Source organism: Coloeus monedula (genome assembly GCF_965178545.1).
Source record: "Coloeus monedula genome assembly, chromosome: 4".
In the NCBI taxonomy this organism is placed as follows: Eukaryota; Metazoa; Chordata; class Aves; order Passeriformes; family Corvidae; genus Coloeus; species Coloeus monedula.
The window spans coordinates 1,828,630-1,851,753 of record NC_138784.1 but is presented as its reverse complement, the minus strand read 5'-3'; the positions used below and the strand labels follow the sequence as shown (position 1 = coordinate 1,851,753).

General features: G+C 49.7%; 1 protein-coding gene across 5 annotated transcripts in view; it reads right to left on the bottom strand.

Annotated features, from left to right (window-relative positions):
- Window positions 1–22,732, bottom strand: part of B4GALNT3 (beta-1,4-N-acetyl-galactosaminyltransferase 3) — a 64,806-nt gene extending 42,074 nt beyond the window's left edge. For all 5 annotated transcript variants that reach the window (XR_014226354.1, XR_014226355.1, XR_014226356.1 and 2 more), the window contains exon 1: window positions 22,529–22,732. Coding sequence is in view for 2 of the 5 variants with exons in the window: in XM_082280470.1 (XP_082136596.1) it covers window positions 22,529–22,670 (142 nt within the window). In the remaining 3 variants the exon portion in view is untranslated. The remainder of the gene's footprint in view (window positions 1–22,528) is intronic.
- Window positions 22,733–23,124: the final 392 nt, after the last annotated feature.

Genomic DNA, 23,124 nt, shown 5'->3' with positions numbered 1-23,124 from the left:
CTCAGCAGGCAGATGTGGTCCAAACTTACTGAATGCTGCTGGTTTCAATTAGGGACCAGAGCTGGTGCTTTAACTCCATCTTACAAGAAAGGGTCTCTCTGAAAGTCACAGCGTATGCACAGTACCTCACTGTGCAGGAAAGAAAAGCCTTACGTAGGAATTTAGTAATTAGCAGATCAGGCCATTGGTTCATCCCATCAGATAATCCACCTTTGACCAGCAGCCAACATCTGGTGTTTAAAAGGCAGAAGAAAACAACCTTCAAAAGTACCTTTAGCTGTATTACTTTACAGAGAAGAAAAAAAAAAAAGTCCTCATGACCTACAGAAACAGTCAGCTTATGCCCTGCAGCACAAATTGTGATTACTCGTCTCTTACCATGCATAATTGCAAGTGTTACTATTAGTCATAAAATTATCCAACGCTTAAAAAACTCCAGCCACAGCACTCGCATCACTGGCTCCTGCAGCACTGGATTAACCATGTTGAAAGCACCCAGCACACACACAGTAGACTTATTTTACAAACAGTGCTCTTCAGGTTCATGGTGTAACTCTCATTAAGTGGTATGGTGCTGAAGCAAATCAAGAGACTGATGTCATCTCTAAAGCCACTTTGAATTCTGCTGTAGGACCGCCTTTAAGTTGTCTCTCTTCACAGGAGAAAATAAAAAAAGGACATAGGTATCTTACACAAGTAAATCATGTCACAAGAAAAGCTCTTCTGCCTCAGCCACCTTTGCTATTCCTTCCATTTGGTCCTTCTGAGACCTCATGGTATCCCTGAGCACTGACGCACTCAGAGCTAGCTGCTCTGCTCCGGACAGAGATCTGTCTGGGTTCAAGGGAATGTCAGAGCTCAGTCATGCTGTTTATGTTCTCTTCCATTTTTAAAACAAAGCTGCTCTGGACCATATTGGCTGCAGCCCAGTGGGAGCCCTACCACTGGCTTCTGTGGGCTTAGATCCAGCCCCTGGCCTCACTCTATTTATGTTTTGATGAGCTGCAGCAAGCAAGGCAGACAGCTTTGTTGCACAGCCAATTTTTTACCATACAGACTAGTGAGTGACTCCTGGGTCGCTTCTCCTGAGCAGCCCGGGTGATGATTTTTGATAGAGGTTTCCTTGTATTTTTCAGTTTCAGGTGCAAGGTGTCTGGTTTCACTGTGGCCTTTTCAAACAACTCCAGTAACACAGAGGGATCCAGTTATGCAGATGAAGGATGTATTGGTTTGACCAGCTCAAATCGCACACAGCCTACTTGAATTAGCTCCTTAAGGCCTGGCTTTGAGCTCAGAAATGCTGTGATAAATCTGGAGTAACTGCCCTGAGCAGTAGAGTTTTGAGAACAGTGTTTGGAACCTTAAGTTCTGACCTTCTTTTACACTCCTGCAAGGGCTGACCAGTAAATGGCCGTGAGAGCAGCTCACGCAAAACCAGACTTCCAGGGCCCACCTTTCAAACCCAGGTGCCCCTAAGCCATCAAGTTTGACCATGTCAAGCGGGTACTTCCTGCAGTTAGGACCCTGTTGTGGCATCCTCTGCTCCCCTCCCATAGGAATTCTTTGAGGTGAGACTGGCTTGCCTAAAGCAAATCCCTGGGGAAAGCCAGGTGTTTCATCCCAGATTGACAGCAATGCAAAGGACAGGAGGGTAGAGGGTGTCCTACTGTGGAGCAGGTGAAGCTGGGTGCAGCCAATGGGTGTTAATCCTGCTGGGTTCAGTTCAGTGCTAGCAAGTGCATGAGGATCTCTGTGGAGGTCCACCCTCTCAAACTGGAGCTGTGCTTGGCCCACAGCCTCACAGGACTCACAAGCAGCTCCTTGCATCTTCCTGTCCTTTCAGCACACAACGCTGCCAGTGCCACTGCTGCATGGACACCTTCGTGCCACTCCAGTGCTGTCTGCACACATCAGCATGTGACGCTACCATGGTAGCTCATCCACAGGGCATGGTGCTGTCCCACTGCCTCTGACTGTCCCCACCCAGCTACCCCAGACCTAAGCCTTTCCATTACCCACTAGTCCTGACCACTGAAGCTGTTTCCTCAGATGCTTATCTGTAACCCAATCCTAGCTCATGCTCTGGCTATTTCCCACCGATCCCCGGCCTCTCCGTCTCTTGGTCCCTTTGCAACCCTTCCACGGCTACTCACTCCATGTCACCAGCACTGAAATTCCCCTACCTGGCCTGCATGGTAGACAGGCATGGTCTCCTCGTTTGATGGACTGTGCTAACAGCTGCCACTCAGTTCAGCTGCAGCTCTTTCTCACACTGGAGTTTAGCCAAATCCTCCTTGTTTAGCCAGTTTCTTCCTCCACCATTGCCAGATCCCCAGGCAAAGTGCACAGAACTGGTAGCTGAGTCCCTGCAGACCTTCACCCAGCAGTGCTGTGGCACAGGTAATGCTGTGCTCCGGCAAGGTGTGTGCTGGGGTACCACAGTTACTGTTGCTTACTGCCAACAGCAGCCCACAGCTGCACAAGGAGGTTTCTAGAAGTTGCCAAGAAGCCCAAATGACCTGACAGAGCCAGCATCTGTCCTTGGATTAAACAGATGGATAAAGAAACCTGTGTGCACATGGTCTGGAGAAAGTGTCCTAAATTGCGGCACCGTCCACGGGACTGTTACTTGTGACAGTTGTACTCAACTCCACATGCAGCTGGTCCCAGAGACCAGCAGCAACCCATACTGAGCAAAAACGGTGGCTAGGGTCTGGATTCCTCCTCTAATTTCGCTGTTTCCACCCACCCTCAGCCAGTATCACCCACTTCATACCCAGTTCCCTTGGCCATGACCAGTCAGCCTCCTCTCTGCAACATCTCCAGCACCACAATGAAACGCAGAGGGGCTTTGACATCATGCATTTTCATATACTCACAAGTACCCCTCCTTCTTTTTATCCTCAATATCCTGAATTTCTCAGATGACACAGGGAAGGTCCATGAGCGAGAGCTTGGAGAAGGCAGAAGGGCTCCCTGTGACACCCTGCTCTTGGGAGCCAGTACAGTCCTCCCTAGCAAGCAGAGAGGCAGTGACTGACACCAGCTCCCGGCACAGACCCTCCCATCAAAGCCTTCCCGCAGGACAGCTACAGAGGCACTCACTGATGGGCTCTGCCAGGACAGGAGATCTAGCAAACGCCACAGGGCACCTGGGTTGCCAAGGAGACCCTCTGCACAAGTTCCCTTCAGATGTGGACAAAGCAGACCTGGCCCTCTCAGTGCATCAAGAGAACAAAATTCAGTTGTGACATTTTATTTCAAAAAATGTGGAGTATTTGTTACAGGGTTGAAATCTCAAGATCCCTACAGACTGCCTTGGTGTTGTTTATGTGCTGCTGTGCCCTGTTAACCTCTAAGTGACCAGACAAATACTAACATCTGTTACCTTGGCTAATGGAAGCACAAACAAGACTCCCAAATTAAGAATAATTCTTGGAAGTTTAAACTTTCTCAGCAACATTATTCTTTTTGCCTTAACGAGCTACAAGTGACAACTCTTTGTTTTAAGATCTCTGCCTCCGGAGATCACAGAATCACAGAATATGCTGCATTGAAAGGGACCTGCAAGGCTCATTGAGTCCAGCTCCTGGCCCTGCACAGCACCACCCTCAAGAGTCACACCATGTGTCCGAGACTGTTGTCCAAATGCTTGAGCTCTGTCAGGCTTGGTGCTGTGACCACCCTCTGGGTGAAGAACCTTTTCTTACATCCAAACTAAACCTCCCTTGAGAAAACTTCAGGTCACCTCCTAGGGTCCTGGCACTGGTCGCCACAGAGAAGAGATCAGTGTCTGCCCTCATGAGTAAATTGGAGACTGCAATGAGGTCTTCCCTCAGCCGCTCCTCACATTGTTTCCCCTCGAGACCCTTCACCATCTTCGTGGCCTCCTCTGGACACTCTCTAATTGCTGAATGTCTTTTTTTAAATTGTGGCACCCCAACCACCCCCAGCACTCGAGGTGAGGCTGCCCCAGTGCAGAGCAGAGCGGGACAATCCCCTCCCTTGCCCATCTGATGTTGTGCCTGGTGCTCCCCAGGGCAGGGCTGGCCCTCCTGGCTGCCAGGGCACTGATCACTCATGTCCAGCTTTCCATCGACCAGGACCCCCAGGTCTCTTTCCATGGCACTGCTTTCCAGCATCTCATTGCCCAGTCTGTCTGTACATCCAGGGTTCCCCATAGCAGGAGCAGAATCTGTCACTTTCCTTTGTTGCACTTCATATGGTTGGTGATTGTCCAGCCCTCTAATTTGTTGAGGTCTGTCTGTGGGACCTTCCTGCCTTCGAGGGAGTCAGCAGCTCCTCCCAATTTTGGATGGTCTGCAAACTTACTTCGTATCCCTTCTAGTCCTGTGTCCAAGTCATTTGGACTCTCATCTGCTCTCCTCATGTCCAGAGCTGAGGTTTTGCTGGAACTTTTTCTCCTGTCAACAGAGATTTTAAACTTGATTGCTTCGTGGTCGCTGTGGCCAAGATGGCCACCAATCTCCACTTCAGCAACAAGACCCTCTCTGTAGACAAGCAGCAGATCAAGGACGCCATCTTTCTGAGTCCTCTCCCTCAGGACCTGTTCCATAAAGTTGTCATCCAGGTTTTTCAGGAATCTTCTGGTTGCACCCAGGTTGTACCACCTGTGTGATGCTCCCAGTTAATTTCTGGCAAATTCCCCAGAAGGAAAAGGGCAGTTGACTTGGAAGCGTTCCCTTAACTCCTCAAAGAATAATTTGTCAGTGTCACTGTCCTGGCTGGGAGGTCTATAGCAGACTCCCACAATGACATTTGCATTATTTGTTTGCTCCTTGATTCTCACCCAGAGGCTCTCAGCTGTGCCATTGCCAACTGTGAGCTCTGTACATTCTAACCCTTGTATTTCATACAGTGCCACCTCTCCAGGTGAGGAGATGGTATGGGATAGTGGGCAGAATTTGAAATGTAAATGCATGGTTGCAACCCTAGAAAGGAAACTTGCAATGGCCATGTCATGTCTTATTTATTCCAGGATCTGACCTCTCGCATGCATCAATGTTGTTCTCCACTTCAAAGGATGCCAGAAGGTAAAAAGACTGTAACATACTGCAAGCTGTGCAGTCCCAGGGGTTTGGCAGGAAACAGCAAGGCTCTCACGGCCATGAAAACGTTCAGGAGAACACTATGAAACAGCAATAAGTAGGTGAGGTCAGCAACAAGCAGGTACTTGCACGCAGGGGTGGACAGGTATGTGTGAAGAGGAGTGAACGTGTGGGGAGCACATCCACACGCCCAGAGAGCACAGGGAGGAACATGAAGCTGGGAGATGAGGTGGGTGGACAGCCTCAGAGATGAAGGGATGGCGCCTTTTGGCAGGAGGAGAGATATTCTGCAGGGAGGAGCAGAGCGATGTGGGGCTTTGGGTGTGGAAGGAGGGAGGAGGGGAAAACTGGTGCAACAACATAAAGGAATGAACATGTGCTGCAATCACCGACGCACAGGCTGGGGTTATCCAAGTGCTTCCCCTGGGCAGGGTGCTGGTACAGGAGTTGCAGCACACACCTGTGATGCGCCTACAAAGGTACAGTGGTTCCTTGGGACAGTTTTTGTGGAGACAGCAGCACATAATAGACACGTACTGCTTCCTGAAGTCTCACCTGTGGTGCTTTCACTGCACGAGTGCCACACACAGACAGGATCCCCAGCTACCACCATGCACGTGGGAAGGCAACAAGAGAAACCCTGTGTCAACAAGGGACCAACACCGGAGAGAAAGTGCCTGAAACCACTTGCTCCTCTGGTGGACAGCAAATGCAGAAGACAGCCTGTATCACTCACGATGCTTTAAGACTGATCTCGTGAATCCCAGGCTGTATCTTAACATTAACTGTAATGTTAAAACATCAGGGTAGAGTGGGATGAAGCCTCCCACACCCTGGCTCCACCCTGGTTCCACAAAGGAAACCAGTGCAGCATGCAAGGCTTTTATGCAGAACAGTAGTGCTGGCATTGAAGACGCGCCTGTGGTCTATGAAACAATTCAGCAAGCATTGTCAGCGTGCTGTTTAAGAGCAGCAGCACACTGCTTAGCTGCCAAAACCCTCACCTCACCCCCACTTCACACGGTGCCTCCTCTGGCTCAGAGTGGGGAGGGAAGAGCTGTGACTGGGTGTTCATTACAGGTCAGCTCCACACAGGCCACCTTGGGTCAGCAAAGTGCATGTAAAACTGCCCTGGCAGTGGAGCTCAGCATCAAATTCCCTGGCCACCTGAAACAACACACAGTGAAGTACAGGTGCTGCAATTCTTCTATGGGAAATAATAGTTCTTAACCTGGAACAGACAGGTTTGATTAGATGTGCTCAGCAAACAGAAGGAACACAGGTGCCTTTGGAGCACAGGACACTTAAAAGATGCTATCATGAGGCTACTTGGCATACAATACAAAATTAGGTCAGACCTTTCTGTTCTTGAGAGATTCAATTGCTAGTTTCTGAGGTTCTGGACTCTGGGCTGATTTGGTAGTGCTTAGAGCACACAGCGTCCCTCTACATGCATGTGGAAAATGCCTTTAGAACTTGAGATACACACACCTGCAGGAATAAAATTACAGTTATTTCTTTACAAAGCTACAGATCCAGACACATCTACTTTAAATAATAATAGTAATTTTTAAAATCTGGATTGTTTACAAAGAAATGCAAAGAAATGCACACAGGTAACCATATGGTTTCATTTAAGCCATATAGTGAAATGACAAATCCCAAGCACCCTCAACAGACACAGCTGGTAAAACCTGAAGGCATTAAAGAAAAATGATAACTTATGTGCCTCCAACTGCATAAATGGATCTGTCGCATTCATGAGAAATATCACTAAAGCCTCATGCCTCTGCCTTGTCCTGCCAAGGTGGCCAGGGCTGGATGAGGGTTGTCCTGAGCATTTGCCACAAGCACAGTGGTGGCTCAAAAGCTTTACTCCCCACTAGCACCACCTTCTCTCATTCTCTTTTTTTTTTTTTTTTTTTAACTTGCATATGCTTGCTCCGGGAGACTCCCCCCACCAAGCACTGCCTGATTCGAGAACCAGCCCAGTACCAAACTCCTGAGCTGCCCTCCTTCAGGGGCTTCTAGCCTCAGCCAAGCAAGTATGAAGTTCCACTCTCCCAAAAAAGCTTTCCAGTGACTAAAGCCTTAAGCTGCCTTTTCATCATTTCGCTCAGCAATTAGAGAAATACACCCAGATCTAACACCAGGGGATACAGGGGTCCTGCTCAGCCTGCCAATGAAACACCCTGAGGAAAGAGTGGCAGGTCACCCACTTGAACCACTCCAGTTTCAGGGTCTGAGACAAGAATTGTAAACAATCTTGAGACCTGCTGAGCCCAAGAAAGGCATCTCTGTGAATTTTAGCAGCTTAACTTTGAGCAGAGATCTCTGCAGACCTTGTAAATGCCCAGCTCTACAGAGGAGAGGCAGCAAAATATTGCAATGGTGGATTTCAAACAAACAGGGTGCAGAGCTAAATATAGCACAGGGACATAGGGGCGCCCTCCAAGTCACACCCCAGCCCAAAGTGCTTCGTTTGCCAAAGTGCTGGCAAGGCACACTGTTCCAGCTCCAGGGAAGCACCAGTCCCTTCCCAATGCCTTCTCCAGGGCAGAGGGGCAGCCTCCACACTGCACATTGCCTAAAGCACTTAATGTCACGTAGCATCTGCCCTGGGCAGGGATGCTCACAGCCTGACTGGCACCAACAGAAGAAACCAGAGCAGAGAGAAAACAGGCTCCTCCTGGACAGCCTCAGACAGCAAAGGCAGGCCATTTCAAGTGGCTGGCTGGTTAGAAATTTGTACTTTTGCCAGTAGTCAACATCAGAACAGAGTTCAGCAAGGGGAAGAGAACACGGAAGAATCACTTTCCCCACTTCTCAGTAAATGATGATCACTAAGGGCAAGGAGGTCCCTCTCACTGTTACCAGCGAGTGCAGGAAAAATCCACTTTTCCATCACAGAACAGGACTCATCCAGGAAAAAGCAAGTCCATCCTCACAGGCTTGTGAGCTGAAGTGACACAAATGCCTTAAGGCCCCGGCCCCAGCAGTGCCACTGCCCCACAGGATTGCCCCATCCCCAGCCCTCCTGCACTCCCACTGCCAGCACACAGAGCCAGGAGCTGCCAGCAGTGTGGGGTGCCAGCATCAGGAACAAATCCTATAGTAGGACTTGCCAGATTTGTGTGAGGGCAAAAGAACAAGACACAGCCACCATCTTCCCCAGCCTTCCCCAGTGGTGAAAGAAAGAGGTGCTTTCTTCACCTTGCTGGGTTCCAGGCAAATAAATCCTTTCCAGCAAAAACAGTAGCCCCGAGCAGGTCCCCTTGCAGCTGCAGGAGGCATATTTTCCCATGTATTTTATACTTTTCCTTTTTTCACCCATCCTAAAAATACCTTGATGTCCTTCACACAGACAGTCCTCATTCCACCTCCGGCAGGGAAAGGAAAGGGAAGCCAGAGACCTACTTGACAGTTTTGTTTCCTTTACTTCACCAGAATGAAACCACAGAGGAGGGAGGTACCTGTGCCTAGAGCTGAGACAGGAGCCAGGGTGGACCCTGCCCGTACCACATCCCCTCCAGTTCCTGGGGCTCTCTCTCTTCTCCATCCTTCTGATGCAATGGAGACTGGCAGGGGGCTGGCACACATGGTCTGTACACACCTCCAGGTACAGAGAGGCCACTTTGCAAGTTGCTGGTCAAGTGCATAAGACACAGCTAGGGCAGCTATCCCAGCTGCTCCCATTTCTCTGCTGTTTGCAGGAAAAGGGGAATTTCATGTCCCTTTCAGCAAGAACAGTCATCAGACAGACTATGAATGTGCCTTCCTCTTTTTTTCTCTTCTTCCTGGAGTTGGCCCAGCTTTCCCCAGAAGCAGAGCCTGCCAACCACTGCAGATAGAACACAAATCCCAATGCAAAGCTTGTTTATATTTACTCTGACCTTTATTAGGCTGTCAAGAGGTGCTCATTTTGCTCCACCACGCTCATGGTGTCCCTCAGACTGCCTCCTCCACAGCTGACAAGACCAATAATGTGCAAACCCCTTGGTAATTTCCCTGCAGTGGTCACACTTTGCCATTGTGCTGCCCTTGTACACACCACAGACAGCTCTATCCAAAGGCCCCAGAAAAAAGGAATAGGGTTAAAAGCCATCACCTCAGCTGCACCCTTCCACCCATTTCTTGCCCCAGGCTGTGCAGCTCAGGCAAGTGCAACGAATGGGAAAGGTCAGAGGTGAGATCCGTATTCTGGGGGCCCAGACAAGCTCCTGCCCCTGCATTAAACACAACAGCAGAGCTGGCTCACAAAAGGCAGGGTGGTAGCAACGCCTGGGGAAGCCAAACCAGCAGGGCTGTTGCAGCAGGGCAGGCTGGGTCCAGCAGAAGAATGAAACAACAGGCTTGCACTGAACGCATCTGGAACCCAGTGAATGCTTTTCCATTCATGGACATTAAGTATTTCAAAAGAATAAATAACAACTGTCACTGACACCTTTGACAGAGCCTAACTGAGGCACGGGAGGTTGAAGCAGCTTGTTCTGAAGCCTTGGCTGTTCAGCAGCAGAGACAAGGCTAGCGTACATCCCCAAATTTGTGCTGTAACCACCAGGCCACGGCCCCTTCTGGAGGCCACCCTGTAATAGAGAGCAAACAAGCTCTCATTTAGGGTGGGTGGCTGCTGGGGACACTGAAATCTTTAGCAGCTTGTTCTGGCAGGGTGGCAGTGGCAAACAGACACTAATTTTCTTAGGGCAGCCAAACCCCACATCTGCCCAGAAAACCTTTCCATAAGCGAGGAGACGCCTGCAGCTCTGAAGATGTCCAGGAGCAAGAGCTGGCCTTGCCAGCTGTTTATACGATATTCAAAGAGAGAACTAGAAGGAAACAGAGTTCCGAGAATCAGGATTTCCTACCATGTCCCAAGCCTGTCCTGGCAATACCCTGTTCTCCCAGCTGCTTCAGCATCCTCCTGAGCATCCCAGGGCAAGACATCCCCAGCCCTGGCAGGGAACCCTCCCAGAAGGCAGCAGGCACACAGGGTGCTCTGCATGGAGAGATTTAAGAGCGTTTTCCTCTCTATCCCGCCAGGCTCAGCTGGGTCAGACACAGCACTTGGCAAGAGAAGAGCTCCCTGCTAATTTTAGCCTCCGGCTCTCCACCCAGGCAGCAGCAGCAGCTCAGCCGCTGTGCAAAGCTGGGCAGCACCGAGGCGAGGGCTGCAGCCCGACCGCACACTGCCAGCTGAAGATACCAGAGTGGCGGGCAGGGGCTGCCATGCTCACGGGGGCAAATCCCTCCCCACGGCTGAGAGATGGAGCAAGGACAAACTGCAGCTCCCGGGGGGATCTGCTCCCGGACCCAGGCAGCGCTCTCAGGACTCCCGTTCTGCCCAGAGGAATAAGCGAGGCTCTAAACCTGCAGTAGGATCCCATGAGTTTGAATCGGTTTTGGACAGCTCTGGAGCTGGTGCACCTTGGACTCCAGCGTGCCATGCTGAGCAAGCATCACTGTGCAAACACTGCTCACAGGAGAGCCTGCTCCGGCTCTTTCCCATCGTGGTCCCTTCTCCAGCGTGCTGCCTGCTACAGAACTGTGACCCAGGGATGGGATGCCTGCCCCGCTGTGCCTGCAACCTGCCGTCCCTGCCGTGGGAGTCGGTGCCTGGGGTGGGGGCTCAGCAGGGCAAATTTTCCCCTGTGTCTGGAGGCAAACTTGCACTGGTTCCAGCAAACAATGCCTATCCCTCTGTGTAAGAGGAAAGCCCCCAAAAAGCATGGAAAGGCAGAAAGGGAGCCCTGAGGATTATGAAAGGAGCAGAAGGAGCATGAACATCAGCAAATTAGAGAGTTTCTGGATTAAATGCTACCTGACCATGAACCATAGGACTATGTGCAAACCAAGCATCTTTTGTTCAGTTTTCACTGTACCTAGAGAAAAGGGACTTTACATCCTTTGTAAATAAAGAGGGATACATTAAAAATTCCTGACTACACTAGCAAATCCTTTTTCTACACAAAAAAACTGGCAAAGCGCTGAGCGTTTGTTTGACACCCGGACAAAACAGGTAACCACACTCTGCCAACCAAGAGCAGCATCTGCAGCACTGAGCACAGGGCCCCACACAGGGGAACCAGGTGTCTTGGCAGACACCAACCACAGTAAAAAGCCACCATGCTACTGATTTTCAAAGCACCAAACACCCTCATGACACCAAATACATTCTTAACCCTCCTGGTAGAGCTGCTTATGATCCCTACAAGCTTCTGTAACTTTTATCCCCGCACTTTCCTCCACCTCTTTTAAACGTAAGGCAGTGGTTTATTCTGTGCCCCCTTCTTTCTACATCTCTCTTTTTGATCTCTGTTGATTCCAACCTCTGCTCCACTGAAATCCCAAGTATTTGTTTCTAATCTAGCCTTCAGCTCCTTCCACGTGACAATTTTTTAGTGGCCATTGGCATTTTCTGATCACTCTGCTCTGACACTCGTCTCACCACGTCCCATTTTTGGCCACTACTTACTTTTGTTAAATAATTTCTGCCATCTGTATTTCCAAATGCATCCTCTTCTGCTGGTTTTACCTTCTACTTTTATTTCTTCCTCTACATCTGCATGAGCTGCAAAATTTTCTAAAATGCTTCTTTCCCTCCTTGATCTGCCTATGTTGGGTATCTTATAACACAGAATTATAAGAAAAAGGTGAAAACAAAATTTACAAAGAATAATAATGAAAAATAGGAGAAAACTCCCAACTAGTCATGCTCTTTGGGAAGCATGGCGTTTTGGGAAAAAGCACTCAAAAAAGAGTACTGGAAGACCCAGAGTTAATTGGCAAAGCAATTACAATTTGCAAAGCAGAGGAAATCGGCCACATGGCTGGAGCTGATGGAATGCAGACAGCGATCAAACAGTTCAGACAAACTGAAATAATACTAGGCAGACTGAGGCAGGGTACAGCAGGAGTTCAGAGAGGGAGTGCACCTTCCCCTGCCCCACCAGCACACACAAAGGACCCTCTTCCCCACCGCAGCAAGAGGTGCAAGTCAGCGAGACACGCCTGGAAACGCCTTGGAAGACCTGCCAGGAAGGGTGGCATGTTCGGAGGAATCACAAGTGCAGAGCTGTGTTAGCAACACCTGGACTTCTTCAGAGCAGCAGCAGGGATGAAGATGAGGGCTCAGAGAAAGGGGAAAGGAACGTGAAAGCTGGAGGCATTTATTTATTAGCTGCAGACTAGGTGCAGGTGAGCAGCACCACGCCAGCAACAGAGAAACTGCCAATGGATGAAAGGCACTGGCAGAAAAAGCAAATTAAATTCAGGCTCAGTGCTGGCAATCTTAGCTCCACTACTGGAGCAGGTGAGCAATGTGAGCAAATAAATACAGACCATGAGCTCCAGCCAGTAATTCCAGGGAAAAGGAAAACACCCATTATCAAGGTTGAATTCTGTCAAACCCTGGTCCCACAAAGCGTGTCCAATTCCCTGAAGAAAAAGTAACCAAAACAGCAGAGACAGAATTAGAATACATCTTTTCAAGGATAAATAAGCTCCCAACACAGCACAACACGGAGCAGTACAACTGTCCTTCAACCCATGTACCTTACAAAGCTCTTCCTGACTGAGGAAGGAGCTGAAAAAGAGCAGGATCAGGAACGGCCCTAGGAATTGGTGACAGACACAGAGCAGCCCAGGCACATGTGCAGAAAGAGGCGATGAAGCAAGCCCTGCCATGCTCCTCCTCCCACGAACCTGACTGCTTAGGCCCTGAATAATTAAACACCTGTATAAAGGGGGTTTTGCCCCTGCCTGAGAGGGGAGAGGAGAATGATGGTCCAAACTGTTATAAACATGTAATATTGGCTTCTCACAAAGTATAAAGGTAGATATTATATAATGTTAGAAATGCTTTTTTGCTGTGTGGATGTAGTTTTCTCTCTTTTTAGCAAGAATCTTAGCAAGTGTGAGCAAGTAAGAGAACCTCCAAGCGAGCAGAGGATGAGGCCCAAGGAGCTGCTAATCAACACTTTGTCCAGGGAACAAAAGGGCCCAAAGGCTGCTCCGCCCGGGGAATGGGCAACCAGGAGGGTCCGAGAGCTGCTATCACCGCTCTGCCCGGGGGACAAAGAGGCCCAAAGCTGCAATCAGCCCTGACTGTCTGGAGAATTGAGAGATCCACCCCACCATCGACTCTTACCTAGCGGGCCCAACCCCAAGAATCAAAAGAAATAAAACCACAAGGCAGAAGACTACGCATGCCCTAAAAAGGCAGAGCCAAGGAGTGGCCATGCAGAACAGCTCCAGGAAAAGTTTTAATATGAATAGAGAACAGACAGTAAAAATGGTATAAAAAGGACTCACCTCTAGCATCAGGTGTGCTCTTGGCAGAGCGCCAAGGCACCCGGCCGTTATCCCTTTGCTTTATTTTATGTGTCTCTTATTGTCTTTATATTAAACCCTTTAAATTCTCACAGGAGAGTGAACCTCGTTTTTCACAAAACCACTTCTGGGGCTTGAGGTGCTTGCAGCTGGTGCTCCAGCCAGCACACGGAGACAAACCAAGCATCAACTTGGCAAAACCCTTTTACACAAACCACCATTCAGGCTGTGTTTAGCACCGAAAATCTTTCTAGAACCCGTATGACTTTAGATCCTTTCAGATATTTACATTGCTACCACGTGGCTGATGACATCTCCCCTCTTCCTCTGTGTCCCTATTTGCTTTCCCACAAAAAAGCGGGCAACCACTTGCCTTGCTGCTGTGGGACACCTCTTTGCCCTAAACGTCCTTGGAAACAGAAGGCTTTGAAGCTCAGGGAGTTGTGGGCCAGCAGCCATAGTCCCTGTATTTATGGGGCCCAGAACAGAAGGCAGTGAGGTGGCTCACAACATGAGGCACTGCATATGGCCAAGGATGTTCGGGAAGCTGGGACACCTGTGGCATGAAAGGTGGTCTAGCGTGGGAGAAGGAAGAGGCTGAGGGCGCTAAGGGCCCCTTTCCTGGGAATCACACCATTCTGCTGCCTCCTGGGCACAGAGGCTGCTCTCCACCTCCCCCCAGGTGCTTTAGGCTCCAGCCTCCTTCCCAGCCCACGCCTGGGATTCCTGGATGAGATGGTCCCTACCATATTCTGGGTATTCTGGGGAACGGGGAGGGGGAATGTGGTCCTTGGTGGCTCCCCACTGATCCAGTTCCCTGCAAGTTCTCAGCTCTTCACATTCAGTAGTGGTGCCCCCAGGCACCCCGAGGGAGGGGAAGGGGGATAGGGCCCAGCCTCCCTCTGGCCACTGTGCTGGCACAACAGAGGAGTCTGACATGGAGGGAGATCCACAGGCCTGTGTTTCCTTCCTCTTCAAGCTTCACCCTTGCTCTACTCTAGATTTAAAAACAAACCTTCTCACTGCCTTTTTGTTGTTGTTGTTGTTATTCCCCTAAGAAGAAAAAGAAGCAACATATGATCTGGGGAACAACTTAAAATGCCTTTGTTCTCAACACCTTGGCTTGGATGTTATTTTGAATTTCCAAGTGGATGCAGCTAACTACTCTCTCCCTTGGTGTGAGAGTACAGACTATGGGGCATAATCACTGTTCACAGAATTTACCCTGATACAAGCACACGCTGATGTTTTCAAGACACAGGAGAAGTCTCATTTTGCAATTGCTATTTACTTCTTATGTAAGGCAGACAATTATTACCAAGGTACACCTCTGGAAATTATAGTTCAGTCATGTTTGATGGGAAAACTTGGTTTTGGCAGATTGTTTGTTTTGCATTTTTGATGGAAAATAAACAAAACACTCCCAACTGGCCTGCTTACAACAAAGCATGGACTGTGGCAGCTAATGCAGAGTGAGCTGCTGCTGCAGCAGGTAATGGAGGCTATTAGTATCGGGTGGTCTGGACAGGATATTCTCAGCCCATTATAAATTTTGTTCAGCAGCTCAGATGGGGTTAATAGCACCCAGACATGACTACTGCAATTTTACAGAAAATTGCATTACGGAATACAAATGAAACTAATTTAGGAAGGGAAGTATTTACGAGAAGGGCTGCAGATATCTCAGCTAGGCTCAAACGAGCGGCAGCGCTGAGGAAGCTGTCAGAGGTGCCAACTCCAAATATATGGGCCAAGCCCACGCTAATGACATGGAAATAAGTAAGTGGCCTCTTCAAGAAAGGTAGGAGCAGACTTATTTAGAATGGCAGGAAAAAATACACATATCACAAATGCAGATTATCCTCACTCCAAGAGAGCTCTACTAGGCAATTTGCAGCCATCACAGGTGATAACATAGAGCAAATATTTTTACTGGTAAATGGAATACAACAGCATGTGACAATGAACTACTGTTTAGTGAGCGTGGATTTACACATTTCAGTGAAACACAGGCTACCACGTAAGGCTACTAGCTCCTAATGCTCACAATTCAGAGGGCATGAGGAAAAAAAAGTCAAAAAAGATAACACGCCTGCTATAGTCAAGTCTCTGATCTGTACTCAGTGTTTTTACATTACTGACTAGCATTGGCTGTCAATTTCCAACCGGTGAAAAAGAAAACAACCCAAGAATATTTGAACTGTCAGAAATTAACAAGGTCACTGAGATGGAAATGAGCGAGAAAGGAAAGCCCCATGGATGATGCAAAGGCCTAGGATATTCCATTTGTATCTCTGATGGAAAACAGTGACATGGAAAAGGAAAAACAGCCCCAGATGGGACAATTTTGCCATGTAAGGGTGTAAGACCTGCAATGCAAAGTAATCGGTGACAGTTTAATCCCCTTGTTTTAGAAGTTGGGAAAAAAACCCCACATTGACCTCTTTTCCCCTCAAAAAACCCCCGAAACAACTCAAATGGGAAATAGTCACAGGATGCTGAAATAACTAAGCCTTAGGAAATTACAAAATCAGAATTAGTGATGGGACACTGATGCTTCAAGGGGACTCAAGTCCACCCAACAAGCTTTGTACTGTCTGAAATGATTCAAGATCTTAAAGACTGACTACTCAAATATTATTATTCTGTGTAGTTGACTTAAATTATTTATTATGGCAACACGAATTATTCTTCTGTGATGTCTTAGGAGAACTTAATGGCAGCATCATCCCAGACCATCTAAGCATCTCAAAGCATCAGGAACTCTCTCCGGATCAGGAACATCAAGGACTTTGCACTGTGGCATGGGAAAGTCTTCTCAGGAATACAGAAATACAGAGCAGCTCTGCTCAAGGTCCCAGTGTACTTTAGCTTGGCTCATGACACACACAGACTGTGAATTTCCAACATCATGAAAAGGGTGAGTATCCGAGGACCAGGTTCACAACTGTTTCCACCCAAAGCACATGGGTCTTTCTGAAATCTCACACCACGTGTAAATAAGCCAGCTTATTTCCTTTTCTGGAAAGTCCTTCTCAGCTATTACTGCAAGCCTAAAAACAGCAATGGAATTGGGAAGTGACTGTAAGAGGGAACGTCAGTGCAGTGCAAGAACAAATAGGAAAGGGAAACTCAACAAAATATAGAACCCCATAAATTCCTGAGGCCAGCACTGTAAGCACTGGAGAAAGAACCCCATCATTACTCCATTCCCAACTGCCACAACCTACAAGGCAGTCTCTGTCCTCAGGAGAGCATCCTGCCTTTTCCCATCCTGCAGATGCCAGTAATTTCAAACCACCAGATGAAATATGATGTCCATCTTCTCTCACATCTGCCTGAATTTCCAGGTGAGAGAAGGCAGAGCCTTTCTGCCACTGTAGCACACAGAAACACATCTCCAGAAGACAGAATCATTCCTCTGCCAAGCCCGTGGTGTGGGGGAGATGCACAGGAGGGCACCCCTCTGAGATCCAAGTTATCCTAACCCCGTCCAACTCAAGACAGGAAGGTGTGTACATGCATACATGCTGTTTTGGCACACCACTACATAAATCTGTCAGTTAACACGAGTACGTGAAGAGATGACACAGGAGTTTGTAAATAAAGGTAATATGTAATCTTGGCAAATTATTTGGGGATCTGCTGAGGCCAGACAAACTGCAGGCCAAGTTCCACAGAAACAAACACCCAGCTGACTTCAAGTGGTGAAAAAGCACCAGGTTTGCAACCTACCTGCAGCACTGCCCCAGCAGCAGTGCAGGGGTTCACTGGCCCAGGACAAGCATGGCAGAGGCAGCCTGAGGCCTGGGCTTTCCCCCTGGTGTGTCAATGAACCTCACAAACCAAGCTACCAGGGGATGTAGTACATTAGATCCCCTCTAACCCTGGATTCTCCCCTGGAGCCTGTGAGAGCAGTCTGTGCTGTGAATATGGGGCTGGGGATGTTGGCTCCCTTTGCACACGCCAGTGTGGCAGGATGCCACAGAACTTCTGGTCACGCTCCAGGGACGCTGCACTGACCCCCTGGAAGTGCCCCTGTTCCACCTGCAGGGCCCATCCTTCACCCCACAGTGTGCTTTGGGAACAGTGCTGCCTGGCAGAGACCCCTGAGAGCAAAGGTCTCCCAAGAGTCCTTGCACGTACAGAAATGCCACACGCAAGCTTCATGGCACAGACGCTCCCTTCAGTCAGGACAGGGTGCAGTGGGGGATGCCTGGGTTAACTCTTGCTCTGGCTTAGCAGCTTGCACAGAGAGGAAGCACAAACTCCAGACACCACTGGAGAGCCACCCGGCCCCGCTTCTCTCCACGAGCCCTGCGAAGGAGCGAGAGCGAGCGGGCCCGGGCAGGCAGCCCTGCGGCTGAGGGACGGCACGGGCCTGTACGGGCCTGCACGGGCCTGCACGGGCGGCCTGTGGCGCGAGTGAACCTGCTGCTGTGGCTGTGCTCCTGAGGGGTCCCTGCGCCCAGGCGAGAGGAGGAAGCTGATACATGACATTAAATGCCCAACTTCACCCTTCTGGCAGACGCTGCTCTCACACAAACACACACACTGCCCACTCGCATCAGTACTCGGGCAACCTGCACGTGCCTGAAGACTAGAGCTCAGCATGCTGCAGGCACGAGAAGCCAGTGTTCTGGGAAAGCAAAGGGGTACTGAAGGTGTACATTAGGGGGGAGCTAATGTAGGGAGTAATGTAGATGTACATTAGGGGGGAGCCTTGCCATAAGGACCTCTCTATTTGCACATTTCCACGGTTTCTTCTGAACTTCTCCTATTTCCCACTTCAGAGAGTGGCAGTGCGCACTCCTCAGTTAGAAAAGCAGCAGTCTGAAAATCTAAGTGAGACACAAACCACAAACACAGTCCAAGATAGGAAGATAACACACTCCCAGTGTTATTTACTCGCAACAGTAAAATGTGGAGGAACAGGGGTAGGTTGAAGCAGTCAGGAAAGGCAAGTTAAGAAAGGGGCTTCCAACTTCTTGCTCCTACCAGCTGCACCTCCCACGATTCTACTCTAATCCTGAGCACCCTCCTTGTGCCTGGCTCAGTGCAACATACACACCTGCAATAAAAGAAATCAGTGCAGATGATTTGTAGACTCCTGAAATACCATGGTCTTTGCAGCAGAAAAAACAGATTCTGCACCGCAATGGCTGGGAATGACCTCACCTCCAAGCTGCTTCAGGGATGGGGCTTTGTTTTTACTATGTTGACACAAGATTTTAGAGCGAAGGGGGATCATTGCATATCCTGCCTGCAAACACAGCCCACTGATATCAGCCTTGCTCCCTCAGGCACACCCTTCTGCACAGGTGGGCAAGATGAGGCACTGCTGGGCACAGAAGAGAAAAACAGAGGTAGCAGAAGGAGTTGTCACACCCACCACCTTCTCCATACAAACAGCACTGCAGCAGCTCTGGGAAGTAGCAGTATGTTGGGATGAGGGTTTTCCCTGAGGAAATACCTCTCCCTGCCCTTGTCCCTTCCATCCCTGATGCCGAGCAAACTGCATTACAGCATTAAAGACACGATGCAGGACTTGCTCTCCAAGCCTCTGTGTCTTCTCCCTCCCCAACACCTCATTCACCCATGAAATAATAAAGTCTCCCCATCTCTAGCAGGAGCAAAGTGTGCTGTGTAGCAGCTCATAAAGATGAGAAAAACATTCCTAGTGGAGAGCCCACTCCAGAGAGGTTAGTGCCTGTCAGCAGCAGGAGTAAACAGACTGTCTCCAGCTCCTCAGGTTTCCTGGCAGGGAGGCAGTGTCCTGCCTGCTACGGCTTGTTCTGGATGACAACAGGCCACAATTCGTGTGAGGTGAGTGTGCCCATCTTCAGCTCACATCAGCCTGCTTGTTTCTCTTCACTCAGCTGTAAACATGTTTAAGATTCCTATAAACACCTACAGGGCAGCAAGCCAGCCAAACATGCTCAATTAAAATAAAAGAAAAAAAAATAAAAAGGAAGAAAAAGGCAAACCCCACAACAACAGAAACACCCTCCTACCCACGAGCACATGGTCCTGCCAACAAGGCTCCCAAGGAAGAATATGTAGGAATACCACCCTAAGACACTCACATCACAAGAAAATCAAAAAAGGGTTTTTTCCATTCCAGCATCACCTTCAAAGGAAAGCCATCACTCACAAGAGCCCATACTATCCTCTCTGCCTGTCCAGCCCATCCCGACCTCCCTGACAGCTAGAAATGGGCCCAAGTCAACTTTGGCACACGAAAATCCCAACCCATGGTGTATACCAGGCACGAGTTCTGCACCTCAGGCTGATCCCTCAGCCTTTGACTTTAACATTACAGCAAAGTGAACCTCATGCCAGAGACTCTCACAGCACACGGTAATGAAGCATCATGAGTGCCAATGGATACTGATGATTCTCTTAGAATCCTGGATACAGGATATTCTCCTAGACTCCTTATTCACTTTATCCAAACTATTCTATATGCTTGACTTCATTGCACAGCAGAGCTGCACATATCTCAAGAGAGGACAGTCAGGGCCCCAATTTTTAAGCATCACTTACTCAAAAACCCACCCCCTGGGCATCTGACATCTGCTCTCTCCACCACACACTGGTCTGGGGGGTAAGAGGAGGAGAGGAACATAAAGCTGGGAGGATCCACCATGCCTGAAGACTTGTTCTTAGGCACTGACTTGAGAGCAGGGATGGTGTGGGGGCATCGGAGGGGTTTGTGCTCTATCTCATGTATGGCTGAGAGGAAAAGAAGTATTTTCTCTGAGTCCTTACAGCTTTGCAAGAGGAAGAATCACTTCTCTGGAAAGACAAAAACATACCTGGCTTTCCACACACAGGCTGTTCTACAGTGCCTTTTAGGGAGGCAAAGAGAAACTCCATTACAGACACAGGAGATGGAAACACTGATCTCCTGTAGATCTTCCAAACCCAGCAGTTTTTCATCTTTCTGGCCCCAATGGAGGAGCCTTTTAGCCTTTTGCCTAGAAAAGTTGCCCAAGAGAGAGCTTTTGTATTTTATCGTTAATAACTGGGGAGGCTGTTGCATCAGCTAAGTTGAGGTGGCAGCTCTTGGTTGGTCCCAGGTGTGACTTACAGTAGGGTTCCCAACCGGGACATGCAACAGAAAACAATGCAGAAACAAGGGGAAAAGTATTAATTGCTTGGAGAGCCACTCCCTCCTACATCATCTTCCTGGGATCCTGGGAAGAGTCACCACATGGAGTCACAAACACAGCCGTCCCTGTCCCCAGAGAAGAAAATGTTACTTAGTTTTAACAACCAAAAGAAAACAAATGCTATTTGTCTTCTGCTCAGATTTCTGATTTCTCTTAAAACAAAACAGGCTTTTAGAGGTAGTAGGGCAAGAGGAAGGGTGGGGAAGGTCACAGATTAACCTTCCTCCTGTTAGCAGGTTCCAGGATTCTGGCTACAAAGCCAAGAAAACATGACACCAAGTGCCCAGTGTGACCACAGCCCTCTGTGATGCTGAGCCGTGAGGAACTGCCTGCCAGAGGATTTTACCCTCCCACCCTTTCCAGCGGCATTTAAATACCTTCTGTTTGCAACAACAGCAACGTCTCTGGTGGATTTGGGAGAACCTGGAATTTTATATAATTGAACTTTAATATAATGCAATTATTTTGCTCATGTTCTGTTTTGGTTGGTAGTAACTGTAGTAATCTCACTGTTTCCAGTTTCAGTCTTAAAACAGAATTACTTTTACAACAGAGACGTAAAAATAACCCTGTCTTAAAGCAAAGAGGAAGAACTCAATTCATTAAGAAAGTTGTTTTTTCCTGCATATCTCTGCTGTTCCCACTCTCTCAGCCCACTTCTCCCACCCCTCCTTCTCCCTTTGCATTGCTGGCAGTGAAAGGACCACCAGCTGTACAACTCCAAACACCTGACTCAGCCCCTCTCTCCTCATAACCACTATTTTAAATACTTCTGAGGCGTTTTTCTCCCTTGCTTCTACAGAAGCCTTCTGCCCACCTCTACAAATCCTCTCTAAGCATTTTTGGTGGGGTTTTGCCAAAGTGATGTACAGTAAAAGGCACGGTGAGATTGTGTTAAAGATGTAATGCAAAGTGGACTCGTAGAACAACTCATCTTCTCATTCCACCAGGCATAAAAAGAAGATTATTACTAGAGGATAGAAATCAGATCTGTTACACTGCTGGAACAATAAATATGTGTTTTTAGCAGTAACATCACGTATTATACAGAACAACTGTACAAGTTGAAGTCCCGTAATGGACTTTGTAGAAGTAGACATTCATAGTGCTCCTTGCACAGTCACAGTCCCAAGCTTTAAGACTGAAACCAAGCCTGACTCGTGGGAGTGAAAATTAGGAGGTTTATAACACGTAATGAAAGGACCAATACGCTGGAAAATATCAATAGTTAAGCACTCACATGTAATTGAAAACATACTTTCAAATTAGATTAGTACCAAGTACTGATATTATTAAAAAGCAGCAGCAACATCACAGCCTTTTACAAAACCACGAGCCATTCAAAACCTTTCTGTAACTCAAAAAAGAGAAGCGTAAAAAGCCACAGGACATTGATAGAATGTTCCTCTACTTCAGAAAGAAAAGAGCAGCTCAACGCACTTCGCCCGAGCCCTGCCGTGCTCCCGAAAGTTCGCACAAAGCGAGCCCGTTAGCAGGCGGGCGGTGCGCCTCTCCCGGGTATGCATTCCCTCCTGCTCTGCATACACTTCTCGCATCAAAGCCGCATTCAAAGCATCTCTGCTGCCTTCCAGGTTCGCACCAGGGCACCAAGAACGAGAGACATCTCAAAGCCGTGGCTCTGGGCTCTGCAGTTCCAGCACGGTCAGACTTGGGTGGGTCTCCCGACAGAGAGGGGGTGAGAGCCGTTAGACCAAAGGCAGGGAAGTGAACCCCCAGCGCCCGTCTCCTGCCGGGGGCCAAAGCCCCGCTCAGACCCCAGTAGCTGCGCTCACCCCGCGTCCCCCGCCGGCCTGGAACGGGGGCAGCGCACGGGCTCCCGGGGATCGCGGGGCTGCCGGGGAACGCGGGGCTGCCGGGGAACGCGGGGCTGCCAGGCTGCGAAGGACGGGACCCCCCCGCTCCCCTCCCTCCCTCCCCGCGCCCGGGGTCACTCACTGCGCTCCGGGGTGGCCCCGCCGCCGGCCGCCGCCACCAGCTCCAGGTAGGCGGCCCAGAGCCCCAGGGCCAGCGCGCCCAGGGCCAGCAGCAGCCGCAGCTGCCTCCGGCGCCGCAGCCGCGCCAGCAGCCGGCCCCGCATGGCGCCGCTCAGGGCGCCGGGCCCCCGCCGCCCCGGGACATGCTCCCGCCGCCCCGGGACGCGCTCCCGCCGCCGGCCCCGCCGCTCCCACCCCTCCTTCGCGGGGCGGGCCCAGGTGCGGGCGGCGCCCGCCCCCGCGGGCAGCTCCGGCCCCGCTCTGCCGCCGCCCCCCGCACCTGCCTCCGCCCCGCCGAGCGCCCGGCAGCGGGGCCATCCCCCGGGACAGGGCTGTCGGAGGGCTCAGCTCCTGCCCAGGCCACAGAAAGCCGCCTCAGTGGCGGAGGAGGCTCCAAACCCCCTCAGAACCGGTCTCCGTGCCAGCAGGAGCGTCGGTGGATCCCTCCGGTGAGGGCACAGGAGATGATAACTCCTCTGTCGGGAGGGGAGTAGAACGAGAGGGGACGATTCCAATTCACGCTGTTACTACACACAGCTGAATCAATTTTAAAGTGTC